Below are 17,861 nucleotides of genomic sequence, written 5' to 3' on the forward strand. Positions count from 1 at the left end.
AAAGTTTTTGTCACGTGACTGACATGTGGTTGACTTGTAAACAGGAAACACATGTTACTTGGAACGAGATTCCAATCCTTCTTACTATACAAATCCTTGCTTGGAAGTTGATATTACAGATCACAAAATGCTGCAACCTATTATTCATAATCTGAATTGTAAAAGAATTATTTTAGCTAGTAGTTCACCAAGACGTAAACAAATACTTGAAAACATTGTAAGACTTAGCGTTGTTAATAATATCCTAATAAATACAGATGACACTTAGTTCAAACAGAAACATATATCTCTGGTTCAAATAATTAAAAGTGGGAATATATGAGTTCACACTTCTGTATCTGTATTGCCATAATTGATACTCAAAGTAACCAATTCTTTCTCTTATACAATACTTACTTAATGATACTTAATGATGTTTTCCGGTACAGGATCCTTCACGGTTCCTCTTCACCAGACTCATATAATTGAATATTGTCTCCATTATTTCTGATGAAGATGAAGGCGCCGTCAATCCACTGATGTTTCCTGAGAGCGGATTTAAAGCTCTCCACACTTTTTGTGCGCACATTATAGTTAGTCCAAATAATTATGACATCTTTAAAAGCTATTATATTTTTTTCTTTGACGCCTTACATCGACAGGAAGGCGTCAAATCAAAAATTTAAAATAGCCTTCCAAGACGTCATAATTATTTGGACTAACAATATAGTGTCTTCTAGGTGGTTCTAATTATAATTATGGCACTGGCTACTGTTACATGGAAATGCTACAATAATAAATAAATTTATTCATAGCTTTCAGACATTGGACCTTTACAGCTAATGTCAATTTTTTTTAAGTTAAACACCCATATTTTGTTAAAGATTATATGTTGCCTTCTATTTTAGTCCCAAAACCCTCAACAAATATTCTATGAGGTTGGTAGGTTCTGGTTTGACAAGTTAAAACCTTTGGGGTGTTTTTAATTTTAAGCCACTGATCCACTGTTTAAATCAAACCCTTAACAATTATTTTATGAGATTGATAGGTTTTGGTTTAACAAGTTGAAGAGTGTTTTTGGTTTTTAAAAAGCTTTTAAAAAAAAAACTTTCGTCAACCTGCTGAGTTATCTGAATTTAAACAAGATTTTTTGTTTTATTTGCCAAAATTCAATGCACTATATAGTCAGAGTTTCTGATTTTCATTGCAGGGATTAAAGTTTGAAATTTTGAAATCAAACTTTGAAGAAAATTTGGACAAATCTAGCTTCAAAAGTCCTGTTGATTATGTTAAAGAAACAGCTAAACAGAAGACTATCGAAGTGGCATCAATTCTTGCAGATAAACAGGTAAAGTTAATGTACATGCACCTTATCACTTAAACAGGTAAAGTTATTGTACACATAACTTATCACATAAGCAGGTAAAATTAATGTGCGTTACATGAACCTTATCACATAAACCGGTTGAATAAAAGTACCATAATATACAAACAGCAGAGTCAATTAAATGTACCATACCACTCAAACAGGTAAAAATATGTAACGTATTACTCAAACAGATTCATTTAATATACCATATAATTGAAACAGGTAAATAAATGTACCATATAACTCAAACTGTGAAGCAGGTAAAGTGAATTTACCAAAACGGTAAAAATATGTAACGTATTACTCAAACAGATTCATTTAATATACCATATAATTGAAACAGGTAAATAAATGTACCATATAACTCAAACTGTGAAGCAGGTAAAGTGAATTTACCAAAACGGTAAAAATAAACAGGTAGATTAAATGTACCATACTCACACCAACAGGTAAATGAATGTAACAAATCACAAGTAAATCAAATGTACCAATTCACACAAACAGGTAAACTAAGTTTACCATATCACCCAAACACTTAAGTTAACCATATCACCCAAACACTTAGTTCACCATATCACCCAAACACTTAGTTTACCATATCACATAAACACTAAGTTTACCATATCACCCAAACACTTAGTTCACTAACATATCACCCAAACACTTAGTTTACCATATCACACAAACACTTAGTTCACCATATCACCCAAACACTTAGTTCACCATATCACTCAAACACTTAGTTCACCATATCACCTAAACACTTAGTTCACCACATCACCCAAACACTTAGTTTACCATATCACCCAAACACTTAGTTTACCATATCACCGAAACACTTAGTTCACCATATCACCCAAACACTTAGATAACTACCATATCGTTTACCATATCACCCAAAACTTAGTTCACCATATCACCCAAACACTTAGTTCACCATATCACCCAAACACTTAGTTCACCATATCATCTAAACACTTAGTTCATCATATCACCCAAACACTTAGTTTACCATATCACACAAACACTTAGTTCACCATATCACCCGAACACTTAGTTCACCATATCACCCAAACACTTAGTTCACCATATCATCTAAACACTTAGTTCACCATATCACCCAAACACTTACTTCACCATATCACCCAAACACTTTAGTTTACCATATCACCCAAACACTTAGATCACTACCATATCACCCAAACACTTAGTTTACCATATCACCCAAACACTTAGTTCACCATATCACCCAAACACTTAGTTCACCATATCACCCAAACACTTAGATCACTACCATATCACCCAAACACTTAGTTAAACATATCACCCAAACACTTAGTTTACCATATCACCAAAACACTTAGTTCACCATATCACCCAAACACTTGGTTCACCATATAATCTAAACACTTAGTTCACCATATCACCCAAACACTTAGTTCACCACATCACCCAAACACTTAGTTTACCATATCACCCAAACACTTAGTTTACCATATCACCCAAACACTTAGTTCACCATATCACCCAAACACTTAGATAACTACCATATCGTTTACCATATCACCCAAACACTTAGTTCACCATATCACCCAAACACTTAGTTCACCATATCATCTAAACACTTAGTTCACCATATCACCCAAACACTTAGTTCACCATATCACCAAACACTTAGTTCACCTTATCACCCAAACACTTAGTTCACTACCATATCACCCAAACACTTAGTTTACCATATCACACAAACACTTAGTTCACCATATCACCCAAACACTTAGTTCACCATATCACCCAAACACTTAGTTCACCATATCATCTAAACACTTAGTTCATCATATCACCCAAACACTTACTTCACCATATCACCCAAACACTTTAGTTTACCATATCACCCAAACACTTAGATCACTACCATATCACCCAAACACTTAGTTTACCATATCATCCAAACACTTAGTTCACCATATCACCAAACACTTAGTTCACCATATCACCCAAACACTTAGTTCACCATATCACCCAAACACTTAGATCACTACCATATCACCCAAACACTTAGTTAAACATATCACCCAAACACTTAGTTTACCATATCACCCAAACACTTAGTTCACCATATCACCCAAACACTTGGTTCACCATATAATCTAAACACTTAGTTCACCATATCACCAAACACTTAGTTCACCATATCACCCAAACACTTAGTTTACCATATCACCAAACATTTAGTTTACCATATCACCCAAACCCTTAGTTCACTACCATATCACCCAAACACTTAGTTTACCATATCACACAAACACTTAGTTCACCATATCACCCAAACACTTAGTTCACCATATCACCCAAACACTTAGTTCACCATATCATCTGAACACTTAGTTCACCATATCACCCAAACACTTAGTTCACCATATCACCCAAACACTTAGTTCACCATATCATCTGAACACTTAGTTCACCATATCACCCAAACACTTAGTTCACCATATCACCCAAACACTTTAGTTCACCATATCACCCAAACACTTAGATCACTACCATATCACCCAAACACTTAGTTTACCATATCACCCAAACACTTAGTTCACCATTTCACCAAACACTTAGTTCACCATATCACCCAAACACTTAGTTCACCATATCACCCAAACACTTAGATCACTACCATATCACCCAAACACTTAGTTAAACATATCACCCAAACACTTAGTTTACCATATCACCCAAACACTTAGTTCACCATATCACCCAAACACTTAGTTTACCATATCACCCAAACACTTAGTTCACCATATCACCCAAACACTTGGTTCACCATATAATCTAAACACTTAGTTCACCATATCACCCAAACACTTAGTTCACCATATTACCCAAACACTTAGTTCACCATATCACCCAAACACTAAGTTTACCATATCACCAATACACTTAGTTCACCATATCACCCAAACACTTAGTTCGTAAATTAAATGTACCAGATACACTCAAGAAGGTAAGAAAAGGTTAAAATAAACAGGTAGATTAAATGTACCATATTCACACGAACAGGTAAAATAAACAAAATGCACACTATCACATGACTCCACAGACTAGAAAAATATTAATTCAACTGGTAAGTTTTTGCAAAATTTTGTTTTGACACATATGAAAAATGTGGGAGTATTGGTCTTTGGACTAGAAGTTGGAAATTTTTAGTGCAGACTGTCACAAACTGGTTGAATAAATGTCCCATACTACAGGAACATATCACAAAAAAAGCATGAAAATTCATAACAGCATTCTGTATCCACCATTCCTGTCACATCATGCCTATACACCATATCAAGTTTAACAGACATCTGATTACATGGTCTTGAGAACAGGTGCGATAATGTTTGTCATACAAACACCTACTGACCTCGTTATAGGAGCAGATATTATAGTTACCTTGAATGTTTTTGTTTTGTTTTACAGGCACCTATTGACCTGGTTATAGGAGCTGATACAGTAGTTACCCACAATAATGTCATATTTGAAAAACCAAGGGACAAAACTCATGCTTGTGAAATGTTAAAGCAGTAGGTCTTTATAGATATTAACTTCTAAGTCATTTGGTCTTTGGTGGAAAGTTGTTTCATTGGCAATCATACCGCATCTTCTTATCTTTATAATACTGTAAGATGAAAAACAATATAATTGCTATAACGTTTTATCACTTTTTTATAATAAATAATGAAACATCCTTGGATTCAACTGTTCAGAATTGATGATGCATTCAGACAGATTTCCATAAGTCCAAGGCTAATGGTATTAGCAAGACCCCTCTATAGTTCATAAACCATTGATTACATTTGTCTTGTAAAGTTATCATCCAATTTCATTCAGAAAATTGCACTCATAATTTTCCATTAGTTCATTAGAAAGTCTCATTTGACCACGTAAGCCTGTTACAAAAATATTTATCAACTTTGGCAGATCAAATTTGTAATTTTGAAAAAAAGGCTCATTTGTCATTGCAGTCATAGTCAATTAAAAGTGCTCTGTTTCAATAATATTTACATTCATATGTTGCCATCCATACTTAAAAACTTGAAATCCATGATAAAGAGAAAGTACACAATAGAGATAATGTGTTAAGTACAATCCCCCTCTGATATTATCACTTTTTTGATATTACAGGTTCAGTGGTAGTATTCACACAGTATGGACAGCTGTAGTATTAATAACACCTATTAACTCAACAGGTAATATCATAAGACATTACTAAGTTTAGTTTCCTTTTTTTACAGCTAGCTCATGGAGCAATACCATTAATACTGTAAGTTGACAAGATAACTTTTAATAGGATTCTGTATGATACATGTAGTTAACACTTCATGTCATATAATAAGCCTAGACTGACTCAACCAATTACAAAACTTTTATGCACAGTATTTATACCTGTAAAAAGAAGGTAGGTCCCTTGTGCTATTTGAAATCTTAAAAAAAAATTGTGATAAAGAAATAAGTATAACAAAAATGTTGAACTCCAAGGCAATTCAAAAAGGGACAGTCCAGAAAAACTGACAAAATCAAACGCTATCAATCAACAGAACAAGTGGAAAGCAACTATCATATCCTGACTTGGTACAAAATCAAACGCTATCAATCAACAGAACAAGTGGAAAGCAACTATCATATCCTGACTTGGTACAGAATCAAAAGCTATCAATCAACAGAACAAGTGGAAAGCAACTATCATATCCTGACGTGGTACAAAATCAAACGCTATCAATCAACGGAACACAGTGGAAAGCAACTATCATATCCTGACTTGGTACAAAATCAAACGCTATCAATCAACAGAACAAGTGGAAAGCAACTATCATATCCTGACTTGGTACAAAATCAAACGCTATCAATCAACGGAACAAGTGGAAAGCAACTATCATATCCTGACGTGGTGCAGGCGTTTTTCATAGGGAGGAAGAAACTAAAGAAAATCTGTTTGTGCTATAATTTCAACAAAAGCAGTCCTATTAGTTATGCTATTCAAAAATGATACTCAATGTCAAAGTTGACTTGTTTTATGTGCGTAAAATTTACTATGAATTTTGAAAGACATCTTTTTGACCAAGTATTTCATTGTATATTGATATATCAGATGGATTCCAGGTGTCAACTTTTAAATTTGGGCTAAAAAGAGAAACATCTTTTTTATGCTGGAGTTTATTTTTTTGTGTGTATATATACACATGGAAAAAAGTATTGCAACACCTTGATTTTTTAAAACGTGAAAAATCAGCCTCTTATTTTGGATGGAATATGATAAAATATTTGTAAAATAATATTGAAACTTAGTTAATGATAACATTGGTATTAAATTGAACAAAAAATGTTTTATCTAACCAAAATTTTTATAACAAACAGAAGTGTTTTTTGTACAAAGAATTGCGTTTTACAACTTTTACCTTTAGTCGAACTTTACAATGTCAGACATTTCAAAATTAATCTTTAGATGATTGTTCACATCATGGTTGATCGTTATACGCCAAAGAATTAGTACTTTGTGCACAGCTTACATTCAAACGGATAACCGCATCTTAATGTCTTCTGATTCCTGCCGTAAGTCGACTTATTTGTTGGTAAGGTAGCAGCAACCATTCGTGACGAAGGGTATTGTTTATTCCATGACGTGTTTGAACTGGGGTGTCCTTTCGTGCACTTTCACCCAATAGTGTCCCATATATGCTTGATATGGTTCAAATTTGGGCTACTATCTGACCAAGGAAAATAAACCCAATTCCATTGGAACAATGGACCTTCCTCCAATATGCTAATTTCCAACTTTGGCGAGCTCTGCACTATATTGGATACGGGCAACTGTGTGTCTGTTCGTAGGCAAAGGTCCCCGAAATGGTCTTATCGCACAATAACCAGTAACGATGAGCTGATCTCAAACAGTTGTTGTTTAAAGGCTCCTGTATGGTCATCACTCTCTTTTTAGGATTGTATTGTTTGCTATGGGTTTCCTTCTGACTAACCTTCATTATGCTTGATTTCTTCCCAGCAGATGTTATAGGGGGCCTTCTTGATCTCGGACGGTTTTTAACATTGTTTTTGTCCTAATTTTTATTCTCAGAACGACTTATAGTGGAATGGTGATGACCAACAATACGTGCAATTGTCACAGCGACAGAATTGCTTCTCTCATGCGGATTATCTGCCATCTTGCTGCAGTTATGAGTTGTAGGTGACCAATTAAAAGGTGTCAATCACATAATTTTATAAACATAATTATTTAAAACATCTGTTTTATTGTTTATAAGTACAGAGCTGCATGTGCAGATAAGAACTTATCGAGTCAGATATTTATTGATTAAACTCAGGTGATATTTAAATAATGTTTAATTAGTTCTATTTCAACAAATTATAACACAAAAAAATAAAGAGTGTTTTTTTAATTTGAATTTCAATTTGGTGTTGCAATACTTTTTTCCATGTGTATATAATCCCATTTTAAAAAAAAAAAGACAATGTTTTGATTAATTCCAAATTTTAAACTGTTATATTAGTGGAGATAGCATAGATCTTTTAAAATAAGTAGCAAGAAAACCATAAATTATCAAAAGGAGAAGATAATTTAGAATAACAGAAGTTGTTTATTTTAGTATTCAAAGGAGATAAATTGTGTGCAGAAGATGAAAGATTTTATATCACAGAATTTCAAGAATCTACAGATGTTATGATGACAAAACTTACACCAGAAATCATTAAATCTTATGTGGATACAGGGGAAACATTGTAAGTTTGTTATTAAATATTATATACACAGCTAGGGATTTTTTAGGAAAATAGGAAGTTTGATTTTTCAATCTGATTCATATCATATCCTTATTTTAACTTTGCTCAATATTTTCGATTTGCTTAAGTATTCAACTTTTTTACCACCACTGGACCAATTTTTATTGACCTAATGTTATGAATGACTAAAAGCAGATATCATGGAAATGAAATATTTTGGATATTTATTAATGAAATATTTTGGATGTTTATTAATGAAATATTGTAGAAAGGTTAAGGTATACAAGCTGCTGGATGGGAGACAACTCTAATGTGATGGGATTATACATTTTACAGTATAATTATATTTTACAGGGACAAAGCAGGGGGCTATGGTATAGAAGCTGTTGGAAGGGAGATAACTGGTATGAGATTGGATCAATATTTAACAGTATAATTATATTTTACAGGGACAAGGCAGGAGGCTACGGTATACAAGCTGTTGGAGGGCAGATAACTCTAATGTGATGGGATTATATATTTTACAGCATAATTACATTTTACAGGGACAAAGCAGGAGGCTATGGTATGCAAGCTATTGGAGAGTAGATAACTCTAATGTGATGGGATTATATATTTTACAGCATAATTATATTTTACAGGGACAAAGCAGGGGGCTATGGTATACAAGCTGTTGGAGGGCAGATAACTCTAATGTGATGGGATTTTATATTTTACAGTATAGGGTGCTATAAACAGTTTCATATAAAAAACTAGGGGTTATTCCCCAACTAAAAATAACCATGGAGGGAAACCCCTGTTTATTTACTCAATTGGTGAAAAAGTATCATGTTTTTTGTATTTGATTGTAAAAATTAATTAATTAGCTTTGAATTAAAACAGGTTGAATGATTGAAATAATTTTAAAAATGATATTAACTTTACATGTTTTGAGGGGAGACAACACTGTAAACATCCTGTTTTTTTGGCAGTGAAAATTGAAAACTTATTTGTAGCCACTGTAGCTCTTTTCGGTGCAGGAAACCGTACCCTGAAACAAGATTTTTTTGAAAGGCCAGGTAAAAACCTACAAATTTCATAAAGTTTTGTAAAATGTGCATGGATCATGTCTTCATGGGTGTGCACATGACCTGGTTTCAAGTTTTTTATGTTCAAATTAGACCTTTTTTCCCCCATGTTCATTGGATGGAATATTTTTGATATATTAAAAGTACACATTATTTTTATTTCATTATAAACTAGAGAACATTCTGATTCCAGTGATATCTAGTTTTATACAAGTATCTTTATTAATCAGTCCACCACTAAGGGTCACTTATGCATGGTCCCTCAAAATGTGACGTCATAGAAAAAAACTGTTGACTGCACCCATAATTATATTTTACATGGACAAGACAGGAGGCTATGGTATACACGCTGTTGGAGGGGAGATAACTCTAATGTGATGGGATTATATATTTTACAGCATAATTATATTTTACAGGGACAAAGCAGGGGGCTATGGTATACAAGCTGTTGGAGGGCAGATAACTCGAATGTGATGGGATTATATATTTTACAGTATAATTATATTTTACAGGGACAAGGCAGGAGGCTATGGTATACAAGCTGTTGGAGGGGAGATAACTCTAATTTGATGGGATTACATATTTAACAGTATAATTATATTTTACAGGGACAAAGCAGGGGGCTATGGTATGGAAGCTGTTGGAAGGGAGATAACTGGTATGAGATTGGATTATATATTTTACAGTATAATTATATTTTACAGGGACAAAGCAGGGGGCTATGGTATACAAGCTATTGGAGGGGAGATAACTCTAATGTGATGGGATTATATATTTTACAGTATAATTATATTTTACAGGGACAAAGCAGGAGGCTATGGTATACAAGCTATTGGTGGATCGTTGATTGAAGGAATTAAAGGAGACTATTTTAATGTGATGGGATTCCCTTTACACAAATTCTGTTGTAATGTTTCAAGAATATTTTGTCATCAGGCATCGGAATAAAGCTGCTATTTTAAACAGTAGTCTCATTTTACAAACTGCCAAAAGCAGACATGATATAAAGTAGAGCAGCTTCCTATTTTGGTTCCCCTACCAACAAAGTTGAAGGGGACTTTAGGTTTTCTCTCCGTCTGTCTGTCCGTCAGTCAGTCCGGCCTGACAATTTTGTGCAAAGTTATGGTCCTTGGACTTAATTTATTTAAATAATCAATTTTCCACACCTTTTTCGTCATGCTTGAAGAATTGACTTGTGTTAGTTATATAGTTTACACCATGACAAGTTATAAATCCAGTAGGCATTTTGTTCTTGTATAATTATTTTTAACCGAAAGGAATATATATCCTTTGGCATATAACTAACTGTGTACATTGTGTACCAAATCAATAGACTCATTGTGTGTCAAATCAGCAGACTTACTGTGTACCAAATCGGTGTACAATAAGCAGTTTTTGTACCAAATTAGAAGACTACCCAGGATTTAAAATCCCAACTATTCATTTGAAGGATATTTAAGATAATTGTAAATTCAGATAATGTAGATTTGTTTATTTTTTGTGGGTTCCAATTTTTGTGGATTGAGGATGATTGTATTTTTTTTGTGGATATTTGAATTCATGCTTGAGCCAAAGTGTGCATACAAACTATAGAAATGTTGTTCTTCGTTGGACATTTGAACTCATGGTCAATCTTAACCCACCAAATATAAGGTTGCATTTCTGTCAATATAGACAATTCAATAGGCTTTTTGCCAATTCCCGAAATTGACCCTGTAATTAGAGATCCCTAAAAAAGTTGTCTCCCTTATCAGGGACATTAATTTTTATTTACAATGGAGAGCTAGCAGAAAGAGGAAATCTATCTGTGCGTAATTTGAGTACTTTATAAGGTTTTTAAATCTTTTAATAACATTAATTTGTTGTTGAACTAAATACTATTGACTTCAGAAATTATTTTTCTTGAAAAATTAGTTAAACCGCTGATACATCACTTTCAATTCATCATGCTTTGCATTGGCTAAAGCCAATTTTGTCCGGTATGGAACCAGTCTACGATTGACAAAGAGAAGTAATTTGCATAAAAAGTGTGTAATAACAGAATCAAATCGGTAATTGGCAAATGGACTATTTCCCATAGGAACTCTTTTTGCTGCTAAAACTGTGACATTTTACTGTGAAGTTTTGTGTAAAGTTATATCCTAAAATGGAAAGTTGATATACACTACTATTTTATTCAAAGGTAAAAACATAGGGCTGTACGGCATATTCTCAACATTTACATGTTTTTAACTTTTAAAACATATACAGGTATATATAATTATATATATACTAAAATTATGTACTACCCCTACCTTAACTTTGTGCCTACTTCAGAATTCATTTTTACAGCAAAAGTATGTTTTTATACTGGTAACAGTCCCAAGTTATGTTCTATGACATGAAACATAGAGATCATATCTGAGAACCTGTATGTCAACAAATCAAATTATGTATAAAAAATTGAGAATGGAAATGGGGAATGTGCCAAAGAGACAACAACCCGACCATAGAAAAAAACAACAGCAGAAGGTCACCAACAGGTCTTCAATGTAGCGAGAAATTCCCGCACCCGGAGGCGTCCTTCAGCTGGCCCCTTAACAAATATATACTAGTTCAGTGATAATGAACACTATGAATATAATAGATCTCTTCCAAAAGAATAGTGGTTTGTGGTCTGAAGGAAACATACTAGACATAATGAGACTTGCAAACCCTAAATTATTCTACAAGAAATTTAAAAGGAAAGCGTCCTCTAAACATGCTGTACCATTAAAGTTGTTCCATGAACATTTTAAGTCATTGTGCTCATCAGACACAGATGCTGTACTGGACGACAGCCAATTTCAGAGTACTGATGGTGAATGCGTCTATGTGGAACTTGATAGAGAAATTACAGAAAATGACATTTTGAAAGCTATTCGTAACCTTAAACGTGATAAAAGTCATGGAGTTGATGGAATTCTTAACGAATATTTTATTGAATACAAAGATGTGATTATGCCTGTATTACTGTACATTTTTAATGGAATTTTACAGTCCGGAATTTTCCCTACAGATTGGGCTAAAGCCATACTTATACCTATATTCAAGAAGGGTAGTGTGCTTGATCCGAACAACTACAGAGGGATTAGTTTAGTCAGTAATTTTGGAAAGTTATTTACGTCCGTTCTTTATCAACGTTTGATAGACTGGTCGGAAACGTTTGATATTGTGACTGATGCCCAGTTCGGCTTTCGTCCCGGTCTGGGTACAGTAGATGCTATTTTTGCTCTTACATCATTAATTTTCAAATCCTTATCAGCCAAAAATCGTTTTTATTGTTGTTTTGTAGACTACACGAAAGCTTTTGACACTGTTCAAAGATATATGTTATGGTATAAACTATCAAAAAAAACTTTATAAAGCACAAAGGTGTCAGTATTCACCTCAGAAACTTACAAAACCTTTGAATAGACTTATTAAGGAGGGATATAATTACGATACTGTTGTCAAGTCATTAAAGATTGCATATTTTGGCGTTAATATTGAGTCACTGATAAGGTCTTTGCATCGGAACTAAACACATTTATTCTAAAACAGTTGTTGGCATGACACGGGTTATGTTCTTCTCATATATGTTATGATGGTATGATACTAAACCCCTAACAGGAAGGATTGTGCCTGATGTTCATATGATGAAATCATAATCTTTCAGTCAGTTTAATTAAAGTCTGGAGCTGGCATGTCAGTTAACTGCTAGTAGTCTGTTGTTATTTATGTATTATTGTCATTTTGTTTATTTTCTTTGGTTACATCTTCTGACATCAGACTCGGATTTCTCTTGAACTGAATTTTAATGTGCGTATTGTTATGCGTTTACTTTACTACATTGGTTAGAGGTATAGGGGGAGGGTTGAGATCTCACAAACATGTTTAACCCCGCCGCATTTTTGCGCCTGTCCCAAGTCAGGAGCCTCTGGCCTTTGTTAGTCTTGTATTATTTTAATTTTAGTTTCTTGTGTACAATTTGGAAATTAGTATGGCGTTCATTATCACTGGACTAGTATATATTTTTTTAGGGGCCAGCTGAAGGACGCCTCCGGGTGCGGGAATTTCTCGCTACATTGAAGACCTGTTGGTGACCCTCTGCTGTTGTTTTTTATTTGGTCGGGTTGTTGTCTCTTTGACACATTCCCCATTTCCATTCTCAATTTTATCAAAAATTGGTATACAAGGTAAATTTTTAATGGTTATCAAAGCAATGTATTCTAATGTCACTTCTTGTGTAAGTGTTGATGGGTTCAACTCTGATTATTTTACTAATGAAGTAGGTTTGATGCAAGGTGAAGTATTATCACCGATATTTTTTTCTATGTATGTCAATGATTGTGAAATGGCTTTTATAAATAGTGACTCTATTCCTTTTAGATGAAGGAACTAAACTTATTTTTACTAATGTACGCTGACAATATGGTTCTTTTTTCAGAAACTGTATCTGGATTACAAACATTACTTGATACTTTGTATGATTATACCTCCAAATGGTCACTTAGTGTGAATATAGCAAAAACGAAAATTGTTGTTTTTAGAAAGGGTGGAAGAATACATGACAATGAGAAATGGTATTATAATAACCAGGAAATAGAAGTTGTAGATAAGTTTAGTTATCTTGGTATATTGTTAAATTTTAATGGTAAATATAATGTGTTACAGCAGAAACTCTCAGAACAGGGTACAAAAGCTGTGTTTGCCTTAAGGAGAAATGTAAAAGTTTGTAACTTTACTTTCGCTTTTTGATACTTATATAAACAGTGTACTTTGTTATGGTTGTGAAATTTGGGGTGCTCACAAGGCACCAGCTATAGAAAGGATACATCTGGGCTATTGTAAAAATATTATGAAAGTAAAAAGCTCTACTAGTAATGTTATGGTGTACTACGAGCTAGGTAGATTGCCATTATTGCACACCAGAAAATGTTGAATTTTTAAATACTGGTTTAAGCTGTTATGCACTACAAACTGTATTTTGAAAAACTGTTACTGTTTTTTATATGATGATTTACAAAAATGTCCAAATAATAAGACAAATTGGTTGTATTTTATTAAAAATGAGTTGCTCAGTATATTTTAGGTGATATTTGGTATAATCAAGGTTTATTTTTAGATAGTAAGCTCTCCAGTAGTTTTTACTTGACAATTAAACAACGCCTGTTTGATTGTCTGAAGCAAGATTTTGACAGCCAAATGAATAATTTAGTTAAATGTACAAGTTATAGATATATGGTTCATAATTTTTGTTTACAAAATTATTTATGTAAACCAATACCAGTTATTTATAAGACATGTATTACCAAAATAAGACTTAGTAGTCAGGATTTAGCTATAGAATGTGGTCGCTATTCTGCAATTCCAAGAAGTAATAGACTATGTAGTTTTTGTAAAAATGACATTGAAGATGAGATGCATTTTATTTTTAAATGTCCTACTTATCAAGGTCTTAGATCTTATTTTATAAAACCATATTATTGGAGAAAACCTTCTATGTATAAATATATACAATGAGTTCTAATAATCTTAGAGAATTATGTAATTTGAGTAAATTTATATTTCGTGCACAAAAATTAAGATCTAACATGATGTAATATGTTTAACACATTACCTTCTGCTATCTATGTATACTTTGTGTAGTTTATATGTTGTATGCCTATAGTTGTTATGACTTTGGTAAATAAAGATATACAAAGTGAGAAACAGCTGTATTTACAAAGTGCAACCTTAAATGATATGAATTAAATACTGTAGCAATCTTTGAATATTGTTTGATTTAATATTTACATTGATTTTGTTTTTGATAAATAATAGTACAGCTAAATATGTATTGCTTTTAGGCTAAAGAATGTCAATATTATGTACTTATATTTTGGTACTTCACAAGGTCATGCTTTTTTCATACATCCATTGGATGTGTTCTAAATGATAATTTAGTCCAATATATATTTTTAGATTTTGTTGGACATTATTTTTGTGAATCTTTGTGCTACTAGATGTTTGCTTGTACATCTTTTGTGCTTTGTGACAGTCCGATGAGAAAAACATTTTCCAATAAAAAAAGTAGTGTTGTGCTGTTTCAAATCTCCATCAAGTTGGGTAGGGTTTGAAATAATCATCTCCTTATTTTATACAGTAGACAATTTCTGTACCAAATAGTAGACTTACTCTGTCCAAAATGAGAAAACTATCTCTGTCTGAAACCAGCATACCATTTTCAAAAAGACAAACTATAGGAAAACTTTCATCCTAACCTTGAAAAAATTGCTATGACAAATAAGTAGACAAATTCTTAATTAAACCTACGAACCAAATCGACAATATCATTAGACAAACTATGCATAACCAGTAGACAAACTCTACTAAACCAGTGAACAAACTCTAAAAAACTAGAAGACTTTTACTCTACCAAACCAGCGGATACATTCTATATTAAGTCAGTATACACACTTTTCATCAAACCAGAAGACGAACACTTCAAGAAACCAGTTCAACAGATCTACACCAGTTAACAAATTCTTCACTGCATTAAACCAGTAGACATACTATTCCCCAAACCAGTAGACAAACTCTATATTAAACCAGTTGACAAACTCTTCACCAAACCAGTAGACAAACTCTTCACCAAATCAGTAGACAACTAGACAAACTCTATGTTGAATCAGTAGACAATCTCTACACCAAACTAGTAAACAAACTCTTCATTGAATCAGTAGACAAACTCTTCATTAAATCAGTAGACAAACTCTTCACCAAACCAGTAGACAAACTCTTCATTAAATCAGTAGACAAACTCTTCACCAAACCAGTAGACAAACTCTTCATTAGACCAGAAGACAAACTCTTCACCAAGGCAGTAGACAATCTCTACATTAAACCAGTAGACAAACTCTTCACCAAACCAGTAGACAAACTCTACATTAAACCAGTAGACAAACTCTTCACCAAACCAGTAGACAAACTCTACATTAAACCAGTAGACAAACTCTACATTAAACCAGTAGACAAACTCTTCACCAAACCAGTAGACAAACTCTACATTAAACCAGTAGACAAACGCTTCACCAAATCAGTAGACAAACTCTTCCCAAAACTGATAAACAAACTCTACTTAAACCAGTAGACAAACTCTATTTTAAACCAGAAGAAATACTCTGCATTAAATCAGTAGACAAATTCTTCACCAATCCAGTTGAAAAACTCTTCCTCAAACCAGTAGACAAACTCTTCACCAAACCGAAAAACAAACTACATTAAACCACTGAAGAAACTCCTCACTAAACCAGTAGATAAACTACCTGTATTCACCAAACCACTAAACAAACGTTTTACTAAACCAGTAAACAAACTCTTTAACAACCAATTAGACAAACTCTTCACTTTGCGCAAAAAGTATAGAAACCAATATACAATCTCTTCGAAACCAGTAAATAAACTCAAAATCATACAAGATGTCAAAGTCTACAATAAACTAGGAGAAAACTCTTCACCAGGCACTCAGACAAATCAAACAAGATATCAAAGTCGACGATAAACTAGGAGAAAACTCTTCACCAAGCACTCCGACAAATCAAATATTAAACCAGTAGTTTCACTAAACCAGTGTGCAAACACTATATAAACATAGCAGTATTATGCCAGTATACAAACATTATAAGAACCCAATAGATAATATCAACCGTAATAAATCTTTTGTTGTCGTCTTTTTTCATTTGTATTTGTATGTTTGTTTGAATTTATAGTTAGGGTTTTGTCTGTACTGTATGTTTACACAACGTCGGTTGTTGGACTGCAGTTTATATAGTTAGGGTTTTGTCTGTACTGTATGTTTACACAACGTCGGTTGTTGGACTGCAGTTATAGTTAGGGTTTTGTCTGTGCTTTATGTTTACACAACGTCGGTTGTTGGACTGCAGTTATATTTAGGGTTTTGTCTGTGCTTTATGTTTTCATAACGTCGGTTGTTGGACTGCAGTTATAGTTAGGGTTTTGTCTGTGCTGTATGTTTACACAACGTCGGTTGTTGGACTGCAGTTATAGTTAGGATTTTGTCTGTGCTGTATGTTTACACAACGTCGGTTGTTGGACTGCAGTTATAGTTAGGGTTTTGTCTGTGCTGTATGTTTACACAACGTCGGTTGTTGGTCTGCAGTTATAGTTAGGGTTTTGTCTGTGCTGTATGTTTACACAACGTCGGCTGTTGGACTGCAGTTATAGTTAGGGTTTTGTCTGTGCTGTATGTTTACACAACGTCGGTTGTTGGACTGCAGTTATAGTTAGGGTTTTGTCTGTGCTGTATGTTTACACAACGTCGGCTGTTGGACTGCAGTTATAGTTAGGGTTTTGTCTGTGCTGTATGTTTACACAACGTCGGCTGTTGGACTGCAGTTATAGTTAGGGTTTTGTCTGTGCTTTATGTTTACACAACGTCGGTTGTTGGACTGCAGTTATAGTTAGGGTTTTGTCTGTGCTTTATGTTTACACAACGTCGGTTGTTGGACTGCAGTTATAGTTAGGGTTTTGTCTGTGCTTTATGTTTACACAACGTCGGTTGTTGGACTGCAGTTATAGTTAGGGTTTTGTCTGTGCTTTATGTTTACACAACGTCGGTTGTTGGACTGCAGTTATAGTTAGGGTTTTGTCTGTGCTTTATGTTTACACAA

At 33.6% G+C, this 17,861-nt stretch overlaps 1 protein-coding gene across 2 annotated transcripts; it reads left to right on the plus strand.

The window, feature by feature from the left end:
• The first annotated feature begins 34 nt into the window (after nt 1–34).
• Nucleotides 35–10,152, plus strand: LOC139484558 (probable bifunctional dTTP/UTP pyrophosphatase/methyltransferase protein). 2 transcript variants are annotated; one of them, XM_071268313.1, is made up of 6 exons: nt 35–217; nt 1,190–1,327; nt 4,814–4,917; nt 5,519–5,583; nt 7,990–8,122; nt 9,702–9,792. In XM_071268313.1, the coding sequence occupies exons 1-6, from the start codon at nt 128–130 to the stop codon at nt 9,757–9,759; spliced, it is 588 nt and encodes a 195-aa protein (XP_071124414.1). In that variant the 5' UTR covers nt 35–127; the 3' UTR covers nt 9,760–9,792. The 2 variants fall into 2 exon arrangements, with proteins under 2 accessions (XP_071124414.1, XP_071124413.1); XM_071268312.1 differs by lacking the exon at nt 9,702–9,792 and adding an exon at nt 9,990–10,152 and having other exon boundaries at nt 40–217.
• Nucleotides 10,153–17,861: the final 7,709 nt, after the last annotated feature.

The sequence above is a fragment of the Mytilus edulis genome, chromosome 8 (assembly GCF_963676685.1).
Source record: "Mytilus edulis chromosome 8, xbMytEdul2.2, whole genome shotgun sequence".
Classification (NCBI taxonomy): Eukaryota; Metazoa; Mollusca; class Bivalvia; order Mytilida; family Mytilidae; genus Mytilus; species Mytilus edulis.

Coding starts and splice junctions, on each gene's coding strand:
- LOC139484558 (XM_071268312.1), top strand. CDS start 128: ATGCTGCAACCTATTATTCATAATCTGAATTGTAAAAGAATTATTTTA. Junction 218..1,189: donor AACAAATACTTGAAAACATT/GTAAGACTTAGC, acceptor TTTTCATTGCAG/GGATTAAAGTTTGAAATTTT. Junction 1,328..4,813: donor CAATTCTTGCAGATAAACAG/GTAAAGTTAATG, acceptor TTTGTTTTACAG/GCACCTATTGACCTGGTTAT.